This window comes from Myotis myotis, unplaced genomic scaffold (genome assembly GCF_014108235.1).
Source record: "Myotis myotis isolate mMyoMyo1 unplaced genomic scaffold, mMyoMyo1.p scaffold_m19_p_9, whole genome shotgun sequence".
Classification (NCBI taxonomy): Eukaryota; Metazoa; Chordata; class Mammalia; order Chiroptera; family Vespertilionidae; genus Myotis; species Myotis myotis.
The window spans coordinates 65,841,750-65,861,729 of record NW_023416401.1 but is presented as its reverse complement, the minus strand read 5'-3'; the positions used below and the strand labels follow the sequence as shown (position 1 = coordinate 65,861,729).

Sequence of the window (19,980 nt, the reverse complement as noted above, 5' to 3'; positions counted from 1 at the left end):
GTGGCCCTTTTAGCACCTCTGAAGCCCTCATTACACCCTTCAGTGGTGAAAGTACTGTAAACGTGGGCTGCACCAGGATCCCCCACTCACCAGAGACACAATCACACTCAGGAGGAGTCTTAAACATTTCCTCTTTTATAAAATAGAGTATTTGTAAATATCTCAGCACAGAGAACAATTATTACATACGTTGATCTTGGTTTTTACAGAGCAGAAGCGGGTAAAGGTAGAGCGTGGTAGCAATCTACCTCACTTTTCCCCTAGATTCTAGTATTTAAGACCATCTCTTGTTTTAGCCAGGTTTTCCTAGAGAGCATTCTAACTTCAAAACTACCTATTATTTTATATTTAGGATGTAGTTATGGAACTATAGCTAGAAAAATTAAATAGTTAGATTAAACACACACACACACAATTTGACTTGTTTTAAAAAATAGCTTTTTTTAAAAAAATCTAAAGTGCCTCATGGATCGTGAGAACATAAAATGAAACATGCCCATTTGTAAGAAATTCTTTATTTTAAGCTTTCAAAACAGTATTATTTTTATCATAACTCATTATGGAAATTACTAGAGTCCCAGTGCGTGAAAGAATGCGAGACCAAGACCCGCTGCGCCAGCAGGACCCCAGACCCGTGTGCGAGCCCCGCCCTGCTGCCACAAGCGGCTCACGGGTGGTGGCGGAGGGATCGAGAGGTGCTCCACGCACCTCCTGATGACTGGTCGTTTGGTCATTCCGGCCACTGGCCTTTTATAATATAGATAAGAGTTTTGTTTATGGTCTACATCCAGTTCAATGAATCACATAAGTGAGAAATACCATGAACTATTTCTCAGTAGCAAAAGGACATAATACTTGCACATCAAATCCTTTCTGGTATCCGATAGAGAAGAGATTTTGAATAAAGACAATTATCATTTCAACACATAAACTCCTAATCAAGCCTTTTATTATACACTTTACCAATGTATACAAATAAGAACCATAGTATAATATAGGAAAATTATAAATTTCCTTTGCAGTTGAAGTATCTTACACCTGCCTTTTATTAAATAGTGAAATAGTGTGATTGCTTACTTGATTGACTGCCAGTCCATTGTCACTGTGAGAGGAGAGCTAGGGAGAGCCGTAAACGACTTCCCTCGACATGTAGGCACAGGACACTGCAACAAGATCCACATTCAGATTTTGATAAAGCACAATCACATTTCAAGTTTCTGCTTTATTTAATATTGTTTTAAAAGTGCTGTCGCCCCTGGCCAGGTGGGTCAGTAGGTTGGAGCATTGTCCCATACACCAAAAGGTTGCGAGTTCAATTCCGGATCAGGGCACATACTGGATTTCAATCAATACATCAATGTCCCGCTCTCACATTGATGTTTCTCTTTCCTTTACTCCCTGTCTAAAATCAATAAAAACATATCCTCGGGTGAGGATTAAAAAAAAATTTCTCAGAATGGAAAATGCAGTAAGAGCTGCAATGTTTTCCAATTTCCTTCTGCACTGATTCTGTATCACAAGCTTTTGAGGGACCAGCCACTTTTTCAGCTGGTCCCTCTTGATCACTGCTTTTACTTCTTCTGCTGGGGATATGCAAGGCTCCTCACCCTAAGGTGCCCCTCGCCCTAAGCTCTATTCATTCCTTTGTGCCCAGGCAATCTCCTGATCCTGAATGGCCTCTCGCATATGGTCCCACATACTCAACCTCAATCTTTCCCTTTTCAAAAGCCTTTCCTGGATCTTTAATCACCCAGCTCTCCCATTCAGCCTCCTTTTGTACTGTTTATCATAACATACATACCTGTGTGCTACGATAAATAACAAATCAATAAGTTGTGTTCAAGTTTTCATAAGTCACTTGTTTGCTGAGTGGACTTTAAGGTGCATTTATAAATTCAGAGACTGTGGCAGACTGTATTTTCCAAATATGGTTGTAACAATATCTCCCCATAAGCCTTTATACAACTTTGCCACTCCCCCATCAAGAAATGGAGTCTAATCTGCCCTTTTTGGAATCTGGACAGGCTTGTGACTCACTTTGTAACCAATGGAATATGAGAGAATTGATGCCACCTGACTTCTGAGGCTAGCTCAAAAGAGGCAAAGCTATTTCTGCCTATCAGCTGGACTTCTTAAAGCAATCAGCAGCCATATAAACAGCCTATGTGTCTTGAGCTGTCATAGTGTATATGGAAGCCAAAATCAGCCCACACAGAAAAGCCATATGGAGGAGAGATGACTGGCCAGCCCCCAGCCACTCTACCCCTTGCTATTCCAGCTCCAGCCACCATTTGACTACAGCTACATGAGAGATCTAGAGCCAGAACTACCCAGCCAAGCAGTTCTTCCAAACCCCTGACCCACAGAAGCCAGGAGAAATAATAAAATGATAGTTGTTATTTTGAACCACCAAGGTTTAGGGTGATCTGTTAGGCAGCAACAGTGACTGGAAGAGATTACTTGAAACAACCATCTTTCTAGTCATTTCAGTTAACTGAACTTTAGACACACACGCAGGACCTCTTCACACTCATTTTATGAATTAATCATCTTATGAATCAGTGTTATGACCCACTATGTTAGAGGGCACGAAAATATCCTGACCAAACACAGTTTACCAAAAAAATACCTGATTTAATTATTTAGCCTGGCTGGTGTGGCTCAGTGGTTGAGCATCGACCCATGAACCAGGAGATCACAGTTAGATTCCCAGTCAGGGCACATGCCCAGGTTGTGGGCTTGATCCCCAGTGTGGGGCGTGCAAGAGGCAGCTGATCAATGATTCTGTCAGCACTGATGTTTCTCTCTCTCTCCCTCTCCCTTCCACCCTGACATCATTAAAAATATATTAAATGAGGATTTAATGTCTGGCCTCTGAGCTAAGGCACTGCCTGAAACTTAAGCCCAAACAGTGGATGACACCAGTTTATCAACACTGCTGATTATTCAGAACCAATGGCTGAATCTAACACATCTTGTTCTTCCTGTAAGAGAAATAGGCTTTAGGAATTCCAATTTGAGTACATGTATAATAAATATTAAATTTATTAAAGTCCAAGGATGGTAAAGGCAACTCTGGAAAAGAAGAACAAATATGGAAAATCTAACTACCTTACCAAAAGTTTTAATAAGATCAATGTAAAAAAGATCATAAAGAGTTGACACAGGACCAGTGAAATGAAACAGAATCGCCTATTTATAGGAACATGGTGTACTACAGAAGCAGCATTACATGTCAGCAGTAATAAATAGTGGGCTTAATTAATTATTGTTGACAACTGACTTTTCACCTAAAAGAATATTAGAACCTTAGCTTTTTGCCATTGACAAAATTAAATTCTGGATGGATGAAAGATCTAAATATGAAAAACAAGGTTTAAATTCCAGAAATAAACAATTTTTATGTTTCAAATTGTGTGCTCATCTGAGTAGCATGATAAAATCTCGCCCCATCCTACTCTGTCCCTCCCAGAACAAGAATCACCCCTTTGTCCAACATATCCATGCTGCATACACTCCCCACCTTTTAGTCACTTAGTACTGGCTGGGTTATCAGATCAACTGTCCCAGTATCACAGTGCTTATATTCAAGTAACCCGTATTTTACTTAATTATGGCTCCAACGTACAAGAGCAGTGATGCTGGCAATTCCAGAGAAGATGTAAAGTGTTTCCTTTACATGAAAAGTTATGTACATGTAGGAAAAAACATATTATATAGAGGGTTCAATACTAAATGCCGTTTTAGGCGTCCATGGGGGTTTTGGAATGTATCCCCTGCAGATAAGAGGGGAACTAATGTATAAACAGAAAAATGAATAGAAGATACAAACATAAAATTCAGTAAATAATAAAAATGAGCCCTGGCCAGTGTGGCTCAGTTGGCTGGGCATCATCACATACACCGAAGGTTGCCAGTACAATTCCTGGTCGGAGCACATGCCTGGGTTGAGGGCTCAATCGCCCATAGGGGGCATGTAGGAGGCAGCCAATCAATGTTTCTCTCTACCCAGACCCCTCTCTCTAAAAATAATTTTTTTTTAATCTTAAAGAAAAAAAAGAATACAGATGGCCAATAAAGATGTGAAAAGATACTCAACTATAACAAAAATCATAGCAATTCATATTAAAGATGAAATTCTATTTCACACCCATCAGATTGGCAAACATTAAAAAGCCTAGCAACACCAAGTGTTAATGAAAACATGAGAAAATGCCAAGTGCTTAACATTACTAAGTAGGGGTGTAAGTTGGAAAGTAATTTGGCAACATCTAATAAAGTTAAAAATAAGCATATCCTATAACTGAGAAATTTCTTTGTTAAGGAGACATGTACAAGAATGTTCTCTACAGCATGGAGACAACACAAATGTTCACCGGAAGAATAGATAATTAGTAGCTATTCATTTAATGGAATAATCCACAACAATAAAAATGAAAGAATTAGATGTGTATCAAGATAGGCAGAACTGCCCTGGTCGGTGTTGCTAAATGGTTAGAGCGTTGGCCTGTGAACCTAAAGGTTACGGGTTTGATTCTGGTTCAAGGACACGTACCCCGTTGCTGGTTTGCTCCCTGACCGGGTCAGAGCATGTGCAGGAGGCAACCAACTGATGTTTCTCTCTCTCTCCCACTCCTTCCCTCCCTTCTACTCTCTCTGAAAAGCAATGGAAAAAATATCCTCAGGTGAGGATTAACACCCCCACCCCCCCAAAAAAGGTAAGTAGAACTCCAAAGCACATGAACCAAAAAGTTACAGAATGTGATATTCAGTATACCATTTATGTGAATACACAGAAGAAAACAAACCCTACATGTATAGGCAAGTATGAAAATGTAGACTTGGCCCCGGTTGGGTAGCTCAGTTGGTCTGATATGCCAAGGTTGCAGGTCTGATTGTCAGTCAGGCACATACAAGAATCAACCAATGAGTGCACAAATAAATGGAACAACAAATTGATATTTTTTTCTCTATAAAATCAATTTTAAAATAAAGAAAAGGAAATGCAGACTTGAAGACTAATGCCCATTTCAGAAAGTGGCTGCCTCTGAGAATGGAACAAAGTGGATGGAACTAGAGAGAGGAACAGAGGGACTTCTACTTTAACTGTAATACTATTCTTGTTTAAAAAAATAGCTAAAACCATAAAATATTAATATTTGCCAACTCATAATGGGTATACAGATGTTAGTTACACTATTTTCTTGGTTTTAAAAGTACTTTTTTATGGTTTTAGAAATCTAGTTTAAAAAAAGTGTTAAGAAAAAGGGAACACTTTCAAACAGCAGAATAAAGAAAACTTGATGTACCTATTGAGTCAAAATATAAAAATGTGAATGGAAAGGATACACATTAACTCAGGATAATTATGGTCACTGGGAATAGCCCATGCAAGGGGCAAAATAGACACTAACTTTTATCAATAATGCTTTATATCTTTAAAAATATATCTGGAGCTGGCAAAATGTAAATTTTTTTGAAAATATATTTTATTGATTTTTTACAGAGAAGAAGGGAGAGGGATAAAGAGTTAAAAACGTCAATGAGAGAGAAACATCGATCAGCTGCCTCCTGCACACCCCTTACTGGGGATGTGCCCGCAACCTAAGTACATGCCCTTGACTGGAATTGAACACGGACCCTTCAGTCCGCAGGCCGACGCTCTATGCACTGAGCCAAACCGGCTGGGGCAGCGGTTCTCAACCTGTGGGTCACAACCCCTTTGGGGGTCGAACGGCCCTTTCACAGGGGTCGCCTAAGACCATCGGAAAACACATATATAATTACATATTGTTTTTGTGATTAATCACTATGCTTTATGTTCAATTTGTAACAATGAAATTGGGGGTCACCACAACATGAGGAACTGTATTAAAGGGTCGCGGCATTAGGAAGGTTGAGAACCACTGGGTTAGGGCAAAATGTAAATTTTAAGCAGTGGACAGAGGAATGTTTACTTCTTTATTTTCTGTTCCCTGTATTTCAATATTTCATTATTTGTAAACTAAAAATACAGTAAGCTCTGTGTTCAGAAACATTGGTAACTGTTTTCTGTAAATCGATTTGCCTTCTTTACTAAGATAAATAAAGAACATGATGTCACCTTTGTGGGGACATTATACTTTCCATCTGGAAGAGAAAGACTTTGAACTTCTCCACATGCAGCACAAAGAAAAGCCATCTTGGTGCAAAGAGGCTTTATGTTACTGACGCGAACCACTGTCCCTCTCAGAGCAACGTATTTTCCATAGTAATTTGCTCGGACATTCTTGAGCTGTGTCAAGGGCTCATAGTTGTATATCCTAAAACCAAAAATAGGAACATATTTATCCATGAATTTACAATGGACAGAAAATTGAGACTGTCGCCTGGCCGGTTTGGCTCAGTGGATTGAGCACCGGCCTGTGGACTAAAGGGTCCCAGATTCGATTCCGGCCAAGGGCACATGCCTGGATTGCAGGCGTGATCCCCAGTAGGGGGCATGCAGGAGGCAGCCAATCAACAATTCTCTATCATCATTGATGTTTCTATCGCTCCCTCTCCCTCTCCCTTCCTCTCTGAAATCAATAAAAATATATTTAAAAAAAAGAAAATTGGTGCTGTCTGTAGATCCTTTTAGGAGCAAATATGGAATTCTCAAACCGTATCATCACTATAAATATCAGAAACTTCATGAAAATTAAATCATTCCAAAAATAAAAAAATGCTAAATCTTCCCTTTTCTTCTGGTCCCCCTGGCTGTTCTCTAGTGAAAAAGGAAAAAAAACAATTCAAAAGGAAAGTCTACAGATTCAGCAAATTTTGAGTTTCTAACTTCTTTTTTGAGAACTATTAGGAAGTGTCTTCTATAAATTCTGGAAAAGAAAAACAAAACCCTGATGATTACCTTATTAATCTCTTTTAATGAGAAATTAAATCTTAAAATACAATAAAGATGAATTAAAGGAAAACAAAATTTCATCTGTTCTGTGTCTGGTAGCAACATAATTTTAACAAAATATAATACCACTTAGTGTATTACATGGATTATTAAATGTACAAAAATCTGGAGGTTGGGTAATCAACTTATTTGGGCAGAAAAGGTTTATTTCTGTCATGTTCTCCTTGAAGAATTCTCAGTGGGTTTACTTGGCTGTGATGGCCACATTTATTGTACTGATTTTTTTTTATTTATAAAATGAGGTTCTCATTCTTAAACAGTCTTCAGTGCTTAATTCTAAATAACTGTAAAACCAGCATATTCCTTACCTTGCATGAATATGTGGCACATTTACCATTGTTTCTCCATCTCTAGACAATCCTTCTTGGGCTTGTAATTCAGCTGCATGCCTTTCGAGATCCTTTGTTAATACCTAAACAGGGCAGACATTTATTCAAAAGTTTGAAAACAAAATATCATCTTGAAGCAGAACACTTTTATAGAAAATATGAAGTTTATGAACAGGTCAGAACAGAACACTAACAGGACTCTATAATAGTCCCTTAAAACCTGATATTTAATTATGACTTATTTTATACTGAATCATGTTTTATCTGGGATTTTGTTGTCCACGGATTGGAAAACACCAGCATCCCTGTCTGCTACCTTTTGTCCCAACCAAAGCTAATCTTAAAAGTCCTCATGGTTGCCCCCAAAACTATTACGTCCTAGATGGCTTATGATGAGAAAATATTCTTTTTCTTCTCCATATTCACTGATAGCAACCAATCAATGTTTCTCCCCCGCCTCCTCCTCCTCACCCTCCTCTCTCTCCTTCTCCCTTCCATATTTTCTAGAATCAATGAAAAACATATCCTTGAGGATTTAAAAAAAAGACAGAGAAAATAAACATGACTTTTGAAATACCCAATACCCATTCCCTTGGCATTTGACAATAAAATAAATACTTAATGTCTATTTGCATACATACTATAAGCAGTATGCTGATCTAAGAGAAAAAACGAGACACACTTATACAACTATAATTGTTACAAGGACCACGAATAACATGTAGAAGTATCTTGAGAGTTTTGAGAAGGGGTCATTAGAAAGGTTTCACAGAGAGATGATTGAGTTAGGCCCTAAAAATTTGGATATGCAAGAAAAGGGGGCCCTGACCGGTTTGGCTCAGTGGATAGAGCATGGGCCTGCGGACTGAAAGGTCCCAGGTTCGATTCCGGTCAAGGGCATGTACCTTGGTTGCGGGAACATCCTCAGTGGGAGGTGTGCAGGAGGCAGCTGATCGATGTTTCTCTCTCATCGATGTTTCTGACTCTCTATCCCTCTCCCTTCTTCTCTGTAAAAAATCAATAAAACATAAAAGAGGCATTCTATGCTGAATGGACAGCACATGCAAGAGATAGAAGTTATTTAGAAAATCCCAGAAAGAACTCAGTTTAGCTGGATGGTATGAATGAAGGAGAATTAAGGGGAAAGAAAGTTGAACCAGCTCATGGAAAGCTTTTAATGCCATTTAAAGGATGTGGACTTCATTTGATAGAAATGTCACCAGTTTCCAAGGACAAATCATGTTTACCATGTATGGCAACAATTCAGGAAAAATAATTAAGGTTCAAGACAGAGGCAGTAGGATGGAAAAGAGCTGGAGTTAAGAGATATTTTAGAAATAGAAATGAAAGGCTGTAGTGACTTGGATACTGAGAACTAAGGAGCAACAGGAGTCTGAAGACAGAAGCCACGGTTCCCAGTCTTGGGTTACTAGCAGGGTACACATCTTTGTAATGAACTGTTCCTTTGTCTGGATCCCTTACCTCCCCTGCAAAATACCCCTTTAAGATCCATCATAAACCACACCACCTCTACACACTCTTCCTGAGCTTTCCCCATTCCTCCACAACAGATGAGAATCTTATCTCCGTATCTGAACGTCCCAGCACTTTCTCTGTCAGTCCTGAGATTTACAACTTTGCCTTGAAGCGTTTGTGTGCTTACCAGTCTAAAAAGTGCTTTTATGTATGTTGTGCCATCAGACCCTGAGAAAAACTCATTAGGCACAGCAGGTATTGCTATTTTCAATTTATATATGGGGACACCCAGGGAGATTAAATTGAACTAAAATCTAAGGTTGGTCTTTTTGTTCCAAATTACTAACTGATATCACCATGGTGCCTGGTTTTATCTTCCCTATGAGCTTATATAGCTCCTTGAAACAAGGCTTAATTTCCTCATAATTTTTAATAAGATCAAACTAATTGAAATAAATTAGAAGTAAATGCTATATTTAAAGTAAGCAGTTGTATTAGAATGAATGGTATTGTTCAGGATAGTACAGCAACCTTTTCATTCTAGCTAATGTCTGTTGGTAAAAACTAAGCATCTTTTAGAGAAGGTTCTGTTACTGTGAAATTCCTTTAAAATTTTGACAAAAGTTTCACAAAACAAATACTTACCTGATGTATTGCCAGACCCATGCAAGCCAAGGTTTTCTCAGGTGCATCCCTTAATTCATTTGCTATATTTGGTATCAATTTAGCTATTTCATCGTCTTTTGTCAATTCTTTAAAATCCACCAAAATACTTCCCTTTCTTTCTATTTCGTCCTATAAAATATTTAGGAATAAAAACAGTAATTGCTTTTTCAGAGCATCCAATTACCCATTTTGCAAAAGCATATAATGTTTATATGGTGAAAATAAATACTATAAATTTTGTGTCCAAGCATGTTTCTAATACTTTTAATATATAAACTTATTATTTATGCCTCTTAACCTTTGTGGTCGGTATTAATAATCCTACTATCCTCATTTGATAGATGAAAGAATCGAGGTACAGAGAAGGTGACTAATTCAACAAAGTCCACACTGCAGGTAAGTGGCAGGGCTGGATCAAAGCAGTCTGGCTCCAGTGTCTGTGATCACCTAGCACCTCACATACATTGTTCAGTTAGATGACACAAAAATTGGGATTAGTAGTTTTTTGTTGTGTAGAAATCTTACCTTATCATATAAATCAATACGCCTTGTGAAAAAATTTTCAAATGCTTGAATCTTCTCAATAAAAGGAGAGCTATCACTGTAAACTAATCAAATATGGCATTAGCACTAATAATCACACACAAGCATAATTTTCATGAGACAGAAGAAACACTAGACACACAGTAAATGACTTTTTCCAACTGCTTTGCCTTCTGATTACATTTAGATAAGAAGTGGTATGGAATATGCACTTAAGATTCTAAAACAAATTTAGGTTTACATAATCTGAAATGCAGACAGGAAGTGACTCTTTAAAAGCACCAACATTTATGTCAGATGTATACTAGACTTATAGGGTGAACATTTCATAAGTTATATAAATGTCAAATCATTATGTTGTACACCTAAAACTAATGTGTCAACTGTCACTAAAAAATAAAAATATTATTAAAAAAAAACTAAAAGCGGAGAGAACCAAGATGGCGGCATAGGTTAACGCCGGAGTTTGCTGCTTTGAACAACTACTTCAAAAGTGAAACTAAAAGACAGAAGGGACATCACCCAGAACCACAGGAACGCTGGCTGAGTGGAAGTCCTACAACTAGGAGGAAAGAGAAACGCATACGGACACTCAGAGGAGGCGCAGTGCTGAAGTCAAATTCTGAGGTGCGGAGTGCGCGAGCAGGCTGGCGGAGGAGGGCGCGGTTGGCATTTTCAATCGGGAGGGAGTCGCAGACTCTGAGCTCCAGATCCGGGCGAGTCTTTAAGCGACCCAGACTCAAACGGGAGAAGCGGGACTGTCTGGCTTCGGTCAGAGCGAGTGCAGCTTTCTCTCCGAGCTTTGTAGCGGGTGCTGGGACTCAGAGAGGCAGAGCCCCTGGGGACAGGACTGAGAGCCGCCATAACTGCTCTCTCTGGCCCACCCTGTTGATCCTGTGCGACCCGCCCCGCCCAAGCCCTGCACAGAGGCATTTGCCGGATAGCCTCAGGCAAAGGCTAGATTAGCACCTCCCTAGAGGACAGAAGTTCTCTCACTGCTGACACAGCTGATTCTCATAGCCACCTGGCCTGGAGGTCAAACCCTCCCTGGTATTAGCTACAACAATCAAGGTTTAACTATAAGACTGTGAACAAAGACCACTAGGCGGTGCACCAAGGAAGCATAACAAAATGCGGAGACAAAGAAACAGGACAAAATTGTCAATGGAAGATATAGAGTTCAGAACCACACTTTTAAGGTCTCTCAAGAACTGTTTAGAAGCCGCCGATAAACTTAATGAGATCTACAAGAAAACTAATGAGACCCTCGATCTTATATTGGGGAACCAACTAGAAATTAAGCATACACGGACTGAAATAACGAATATTATACAGACTCCCGACAGCAGACCAGAGGAGCGCAAGAATCAAGTCAATGATTTGAAATGCAAGGAAGCAAAAAACACCCAACCAGAAAAGCAAAATGAAAAAAGAATCCCAAAATGCGAGGATAGTGTAAGGAGCCTCTGGGACAGCTTCAAGCGTACCAACATCAGAATTATAGGGGTGCCAGAAGATGAGAGAGAGCAAGATATTGAAAACCTATTTGAAGAAATAATGACAGAAAACTTTCCCCACCTGGTGAAAGAAATGGACTTACAGGTCCAAGAAGCGCGGAGAACCCCAAACAAAAGGAATCTAAAGAGGACCACACCAAGACACATCATAATTAAAATGCCAAGAGCAAAAGATAAAGAGAGAATCTTAAAAACAGCAAGAGAAAGAAACTCAGTTACCTACAAGGGAATACCCATACGACTGTCAGCTGATTTCTCAACAGAAACTTTGCAGGCCAGAAGGGAGTGGCAAGAAATATTCAAAGTGATGAATACCAAGAACCTCCAACCAAGATTACTTTATCCAGCAAAGCTATCATTCAGAATTGAAGGTCAGATAAAGAGCTTCACAGATAAGGAAAAGCTAAAGGAGTTCATCACCACCAAACCAGGATTATATGAAATGCTGAAAGGTATCCTTTAAGAAGAGGAAGAGGAAGAAAAAGGTAAAGATACAAATTATGAACAACAAACATGCATCTATCAACAAGTGAATCTAAGAATCAAGTGAATAAATAATCTGATGAACAGAATGAACTGTTGATTATAATAGAATCAGGGACATAGAAAGGGAATGGACTGACTATTCTTGGCGGGGAAAGGGGTGTGGGAGATGCGGGAAGAGACTGGACAAAAATCGTGCACCAATGGATGAGGACAGTGGGTGGGGAGTGAGGGCGGAGGGTGGGGCGGGAACTGGGAGGAGGGGAGTTATGGGGGGAAAAAGAGGAACAAATATAATAATCTGAACAATGAAGATTTAATTAAAAAAAAAAAAAGAGACAACACCTCAAAAACAAAACAAAACAAACAAACAAACAAAAAAAAACTAAAAGCACCAATATCTGGGTATCTTTGTATTAAAATTTTGACATATAATAGAATCTATTAGTTCAAATAGGTTACATAATAAAGCAAAACAAAAACTAATAAAGCCAAAGGTAGACACAGGGACTAAATTCTTATTCTGAAACAGAGCTAAAGACAGTCTCTACAAAGTAAATTCTACTAGTCCAAATTGCCACCTGTAAAATCCCTTCCTGAGATAAGGGGAGAGACAGTCTACTACTTAACTCTGGTTTCGAACCTGTAAACCTATCTTTTACACTCTAAAGTTCTAAAACATTTTTGAACTGGTCTCCCACACAGAAACAGTACAATGAAGCCTGGCCAGGTAGTTCAGTTGGTTAGAGCATCGTCTCAGTAGGCCAAGGTTGTGGGTTTGATCCCGGTCAGGGCACATACACGCATCAACCAATGAATGCATAAATAAGTGAAACAACAAAATTGATGTTTCTCTTTCTTCCTTCCTTCCCTCTCTCTCCCTTCCTCTAAAATCAATTTTAAAAAAGCACACAACAGTACAATGAAGTAGTATGAAACATATCTGTGTATATAATAGAAAAAAAAAAACCTCAATACAAAAAAATATTTGTAAAGTACTTTATTCATTCACAAAATAAATAGTGAGTTCCTGTTATGGAGCAAGATCACTGCCTTAAGCATTGCACAGGCTGGTGCAGTGATTTTCAACCCTTTTCATCTTTTGGCACACATAAATTACTAAAATTCTGCAATTTAACAAAAAAATAGGTATAATTTTGATTCATTCACACCAGATGGCTCTTGTTGTGTTGGCTATTGTCACTTATTTATTTGACAATCCAAGGGAAAAGAGGCCAATTCCTCTAACTAAATAGTCAGGTATTGCATGTTTTAAAAATTCTTGCAGTGTCCCAGTGTGCCACAGAACATTGGTTGAAAATCTGTCTAGTAGGAAAGACCATTGATCTATCTTTTATCTATCTTTCTTTCTTTCTCATAAGAGACATAACAAGCATATATATTCTATAAAAGCACAGAAAAGACAATTCTCCAAATCTGTATGGACAGATGTATGATATTCTTGATTATAAAAGGGAGATTCCTGCCTGGCCAGCGTGGCTCAGTGGCCAGTAGGTCACGGTTCAATTCCTAGTCAAGGCACATGCCCTGGTTGCAGGCTCAATCCCCAGTAGGGGGCATGCAGGAGGCAGCCAATCGATGATTCTCTCTCATCATTGATGTTTCTCTCTCCCCCCCCCCCTTCCTCTCTGAAATCAATAAAAAATACATTTAAAAAATAAAAATAAGATAAAAGGGAGATTCCTTAACTGTGTTTCTATAGAAACCTGTATTGGTTATCAGCTCTTGGTTCCAAGCCTACCCTTCTATCTTCTGTTTTGTGATCTTATGATCAAGATCTGCACACTGAATTTCCCAGACCACTTACTTAGGTTCTGCCAATTAGAGGCACTATAAGAGACTAGAAGATGGGAGGAAAGAAGAAAATAATTTATTCTTATTTTCAATTCTTTTCAGCATCTCTCCAGCTGCAGAGGTTAGCTACAGTTCCCACTTCTAGCACCTACTGTGCCATCCTTCCACAGTTACCAGCAGCAACCCATTTAATTCACCTCAGCTGTTTAACCGCAACTTTTTAGGCTATACCTCAGAGGCCCTCCTTGGAATTCTTAGATTCTGGTAACCTCAGAACTTCTTATCTTTTATTCCTCATTTATAAGGGCAGTTGCTGCTCCCTAAAGTTACTACTATCTGGAAGCTTATCTCAATGTACCCTTTTAAGTCTTTCATCTTTATAACCAATCTCCCTATATTAACATAATGTTCTTATAACATAAACATGATTTCACTGTTTGGATGAATTAATATTAAAGAAGGGCTATACATCAGTAAACAAATGAATTATCTGAGATGTAGCATCCAAAGACAAGTTAAGAAAATATAATTTATTAGAGGCCCAATGCACGAAATTCGTGCAAGAGTAGGCCTTCCTTCCCCTGGCTGCCAACATCGGCTTCCCTCTGGCACCTGGGATCCGGGCTTCCCTCCCACCACTGGCAGGCACCCGGGACCCAGGCTTCCACTGCAGCCTCTGGAAGGTTGTCTGGTCTAATTAGCATATTACGCTTTTATTATTATAGCCTACAGGCCCGATGCACGAAATTCGTGCAAGGGGCTCTGAGGGCCAAGGTGGCAGCCCTGGCTGCTGCCCCAACCCTTGCAGCAGCAGCAGCAGCAGCTCCACCCCAGCCCTCACAGCAGCAGCCCTGAAAGGACTTCCTGTCTAATTAGCATATTACCCTTTTATTATTACAGATTATAGATAGATGGCACTTTTTACACTATTAATTCTACCTTCAGAGAGATAAAGCTTCCAGCCTTTATATGGTATGAACTGATCCAATGTTGACTGTAGTAGCAAAGACTGTGAGTTTTGTTCTGAAAACAAAACAGAAAACAGAAAACTAGGTTAGTAGAGACAGAGCAAACATTTTTTTCCAATTTGCTTCTCCTACCAACAATGAGAAATTGACATATTGATAGAATAGCTAAATTACAGGCTTCAGTAAGAATTTTGGATATTGAAAAATCCGTCTGTTTGTGGAGTGAGGAAAGAAAAGAAGTGTGGGGAAACTGCCACGGGGACGGGCCGGGTCCTTCTCTCCTCGCTTCTTCCCTTGCTCGCTTTCTCTGAAGTCTCTTTCCGAAGCAGCCTCAGTTTCCCTTCTAGTCCCTCACCATCAGTGCTTTCCCCCGATTCAATCCACACACGCCTCCTTTACTCCGAGCCGCTTCTTCTGAGTAGTGTCCACTGCTGCTTAAAGTCCCTTCCTATTCCCTCATTTCACCGCTAATGGCAAAAACAGCTTCAAAAGATTGCATTTTTCGAGGGAGGAAAAAGTAGAAGGATGGCGTTTACTTTTACTGGAAAAGTAAAAATTCTTTTTTATTCTAGTGAGGGGGAAAAGAAAGAAAAAAGTGCTGCTAGCAGAGGATGGTTTCGGTCCTTCGACCTCTGGGTCACGGGCCCAGCATGCTTCCGCTGCACCACTCTGCTTCCGCAGGTATAAGTGCCTCCTGATTCCTACAGAAAGTTTCCTAGGTAATCTCTGTCCTAATCTCTTTACACAGCGCCGTCTAATGTCTGGTTAAAAAAAAAAAAAAAAAAAAATCATTACTGTCTAGTCTAATCTGATTGGCTAGTTCCTGACGCAGCAGGGATTTTTAATTGGTTTACAAGCCCCAATAGGCATAAGCGGAGGAGCGAGGCGGGAGCCAATTGCGCGTGGTTTGTTGGCATACCTCAAGCCGCCTCTGCGCCTGCCGCAGCTTGTCGGAGAGGGGCGGTTGGTGTGGGTTCCATTGTTCCGGATCTGGGGCGCCAGGAGGGGCGACAGAGACTGAGGTCGTGGCGGGCGCTTTGGTTCCCGAGGAGGCCCGGGAGGAGGGTTCAGGCCCTTGGTGCCCCACATCCCATTTGATTTCTACTTGTGTGAAATGGCCTTCCCTCGGGTTAAGCCAGCACCTGATGAGTCTTCCTTCAGTGAGGCATTACTGAAAAGAAATCAGGACCTTGCTCCTAATTCTGCTGAACAGGCCTCTATCCTTTCTCTGGTGACAAAAATAAACAATGTGATTGACAATTTGATTGTGGCTCCAGGGACATTTGAAGTGCAAATTGAAGAAGTGCGACAGGTTGGATCACATAAAAAGGGAACAATGACTACAGGACATAATGTGGCTGGCCTGGTGGTAATCCTAAAGATTTTGCCAACGTTGGAAGCTGTTGCTGCCCTCGGGAACACAGTCGTGGAAAGCCTAAGAGCACAGGATCCTTCTGAAGTTCTGACCATGCTGACCAATGAAACTGGCTTTGAGATCAGTTCTTCTGATGCTACAGTGAAGATTCTCATTACAACAGTGCCACCCAATCTCCGAAAACTGGATCCAGAACTCCATTTGAACATCAAGGTGTTGCAGAGTGCCTTAGCAGCCATCCGCCATGCTTGCTGGTTTGAAGAAAATGCTTCTCAGTCCACAGTTAAAGTTCTCATCAGACTTCTGAAGGAGCTGAGGATTCGTTTTCCTGGCTTTGAGCCCCTCACACCCTGGATCCTTGCCCTACTCGGGCACTATGCTGTGATGAACAACCCCACCAGACAGCCTTTGGCGCTCAGTGTGGCATGCAGGCGTTGCTTGCAGATTCTGGCTGCAGGACTGTTCTTGCCAGGGTCAATGGGTATCACAGACCCCTGTGAGAGTGGCAACTTCAGCGTACACACGGTCATGACTTTGGAACAGCAGGACATGGTCTGCTACACAGCTCAGACTGGTCCGAATCCTCTCACACGGTGGCTTTAGGAAGGTGTGGCCAGGAGGGTGATGCCAGCTAGCTTGCTTCTGAACTATCTACCTGGGATGGAGTGATAGTGACACCTTCAGAAAAGGCTTATGAGAAGCCACCAGAGAAGAAGGAAGGGGAGGAAGAGGAGGAGAATACAGAAGAACCACCTCAAGGAGAGGAGGAGGAGAGCATGGAGACTCAGGAGTGACTCCCTTCTCTCCACCCTTTCTTACCCAAGGGGAAGATTGGAGCCTGAGCTACCTGCTACTGGGCTCTATATGGTGGCATTTCTGAGGGCTGGGGGAGACAGGAAAGAAAATAAAAAGAAACCACGGAAGTAAATGTCATCCCACTGAATTCTTATGTTGACTTAGTAGCCAGAAGTCTCCCATCTCTAGTGAAGCAGGTTACCAACTTTTCTTCATGATATTGTAGAATCCCCATCTCCTTGAAACCTCTCTCAACCAGTACTTTGTTGTTGAAATGTCAACTGTTCATGCCTGGAAATTTTTTTTTTTTCTAAGAAAAATAAAGTACTTCCTACTAGGGCTCTTTCTTGGTCTTATAAAAAATAATAATAATTTTGGATATTAACATTCAAATACTACCTTAAAGGGCTAGCATCAATAAAAGACACACTGAAATTTGAGGTTAAAGTGTTCTGAATGCCAGGCATGAATAGATTCCTTCATGAAAAAATTTAAAAATTGAATAATCATTGACCGCCCCTACCAGAACCATGTTTTCCTGTGGGTTTATTCAGGTCAGGTCTGTGTTCTCTTTCTCTCCATTTTCCTGAGAAGCTCCCACCACCTCTTCCTCTTTTCCAGCTTTGAAATCTTCCTCGTCCAAATCCTCTGCCTCTATACTCTCCATTCATGTCTTCTAAAAGATAGAAGTTAGGAAAGTCATCAAAATTATAGGGGAAATAGTGCTCCTAAGAATGCATTAACTAGTAAATAAGTGAAAAATAATACATTCTAGTTTGACACTAGTCAACAGGCTTGCAGCATAGTAAACCTGATATAAATCCCTTACTCTTCTAATCTGCAGTTACTCTTTTAATCCCCATCTCTTTTTAAGGTATATACAGATCTTTAACCAAATATACTGGAAGCTCATGAGATAGAAATAAGAAAAGGTACTGTACCTGTTTTCTTTTTGTTTTTAATATATTTTTATTGATTTCAGAGAGGAAGCAAAAGGGCGAGAGATAGAAACATCAATGATGAGAATCATTGACTGGCTCCCTCCTGCATGTCCCCAACTGGGAATAGACCCGCAACCCAGGCATGTGCCCTTGGCCAGAATCAAACCCAGGACCTTTCAGTCTGCTCTATCCATTGGGCCAAACCAGCTAGGGCAGTACTGTACCTGTTTTTAAGGAGCTCCCACAATAGAAATGAAAACAAGACAGGCAGTCAACTCTAAGACAGTGACGGCGAACCTTTTGAGCTCGGCGTGTCAGCATTTTGAAAAACCCTACCTTAACTCTGGAGCCATGTCACATATAGAAACTTTTTGATATTTGCAACCACAGTAAAACAAAGATGTATATTTTTGATATTTATTTTATATATTTAAATGCCATTTAACAAAGAAAAATCAACCAAAAAAATGAGTTCGCGTGTCACCTCTGACACGAGTGTCATAGGTTCGCCATCACTGCTCTAAGATAACTGGTTTGCAGTGTTTTGAGACTTACTATAGGGCAGCACTGGCTGAACATAATCCTGACCTGTAGGATGCTAGGAATGTATGCTCTTAGCTCCTTCTATACAGTCTGTCCTGCAGTGTCATACACACTTTTTATCAGAGATGCAAGGATACTCTTACATAAGCATTAGAGATAGAACTTTCTGGGGAAACACAGGAGTGGGACAGGGTACATACATACATACATGTTCCAACCTTTCTATTTCCAGAGGGGCCCAAATGTGAAAGATGTTAATTTTCCAGGAAACTTCCATTACTGTCTTAAAAGACAATGGAAGCAAGTTTATTTCTAGGTCAATATTGATTAGATGGATTATTTACAGTTTTTAGATAAATTTGTTGAAATGCAAGTTTTCTTGGAAAGCATATCCATACTTATTAATGTTATAATCTTTTTTGCTAATTATCCCTCATATTTTTTCTATTTTGTACATAGCAAGATACTCATTTTAATTAAACTTAAACCCATAGTCCTGACCGGTTTAAGTTTAATGGAGCTCAGTGGATGGAGCGTCGGCCTGCGGACTGAGAGGTCCCAGGTTCGATTCCGGTCGGGGGCATGTACCTTGGTTGCGGGCACATCCCCAGTGGGAGGTGTGCAGGAGGCAGCTGATCGATGTTCCTCTCTCATCGATGTTTCTGACTCTCTGTCCCTATCCCTTCCACTCTGTAGAAAATCAATAAAATATATTAAAAAAAATAAAATAAACTTAAACCCATATAGTTCCTAGCCAGGTATCAACAAATTGAAATATAACTGACCTTTAAAAATGGGTTTTAGCCCTGACTGGTTTGGCTCAGTGGATAGAGCATCAGCCTGCGGACTGAAAGGTCCCAGGTTCGATTCCAGTCAAGGGCATGTACCTTGGTTGCGGGCACATCCCCAGTGTGGGGTGTACAAGAGGCAGCTGATCGATGTTTCTCTCTCATCGATGTTTCTAACTCTCTATCCCTCTCCCTTCCTCTCTGTAAAAAATCAATAAAATATATTTAAAAAAAAATAAAAATGGGTTTTAAAATAATTCATATAGGTGGAACACAAGGCATTTTTAGGGCAGTGAAACCATTTGGTATGATACTGTAATGGGTATGTGACATTATGTGTTTGTCAAAACTCATGGAACTGAAAAAAAAACAAACTCATAGAACTGTACAACACAAAGAGAGAACCCTGATGTAAACTATGGACCTTAGCTAATAATAATGTAATGAATCTGGCCCATCAGCTTCAACAAATTTGTAGCTATTCAGGATGCTAACAGGAAGGTATGGGAGGAGGGGTAGAGATGTGTATGGGAACGCTTTGTACTTTGTGCAATTTTGCTGTAAACCTAAAACGGTTTTAAATAATAGTCTTAAGAAAAAAAACAATTCATATCCTAAATATAAAAATAATACATCCGTATACAGCAGTGCAACTCCTTACAAGAGCGGGTATCCGGATCTTTCTTTAAAGGGATTTAAGTGAGTTAATAACTAAACAAGTTCATGATGTTAGGGCAAGGCAGGGCTTTGATAACTGTCTAGACCACAGAACACGCTAAGAAAGTAAAGCCCAGAGGAACT

General features: G+C 40.1%; 1 protein-coding gene and 1 pseudogene across 4 annotated transcripts in view; one reads left to right on the top strand and one right to left on the bottom strand.

Annotated features, from left to right (window-relative positions):
• Positions 1-17,616, bottom strand: part of MCM8 (minichromosome maintenance 8 homologous recombination repair factor) — a 42,962-nt gene extending 25,346 nt beyond the window's left edge. For 3 of the 4 annotated variants that reach the window (XM_036322774.1, XM_036322775.1, XM_036322776.1), the window contains exons 1-7: positions 17,431-17,616; positions 14,709-14,792; positions 9,937-10,019; positions 9,391-9,540; positions 7,249-7,352; positions 6,104-6,302; positions 1,078-1,163 (exon numbers count right to left, since the gene is read on the bottom strand). In XM_036322774.1, coding sequence (XP_036178667.1) covers positions 1,078-1,163; positions 6,104-6,302; positions 7,249-7,352; positions 9,391-9,540; positions 9,937-10,019; positions 14,709-14,792; positions 17,431-17,578 — 854 coding nt within the window. In that variant the 5' untranslated portion in view covers positions 17,579-17,616. The remainder of the gene's footprint in view (positions 1-1,077; positions 1,164-6,103; positions 6,303-7,248; positions 7,353-9,390; positions 9,541-9,936; positions 10,020-14,708; positions 14,793-17,430) is intronic. The other variant, XM_036322777.1, reaches the window with a different exon arrangement.
• On the top strand, positions 15,707-17,248 carry LOC118663320 (annotated as a pseudogene).
• Positions 17,617-19,980: the final 2,364 nt, after the last annotated feature.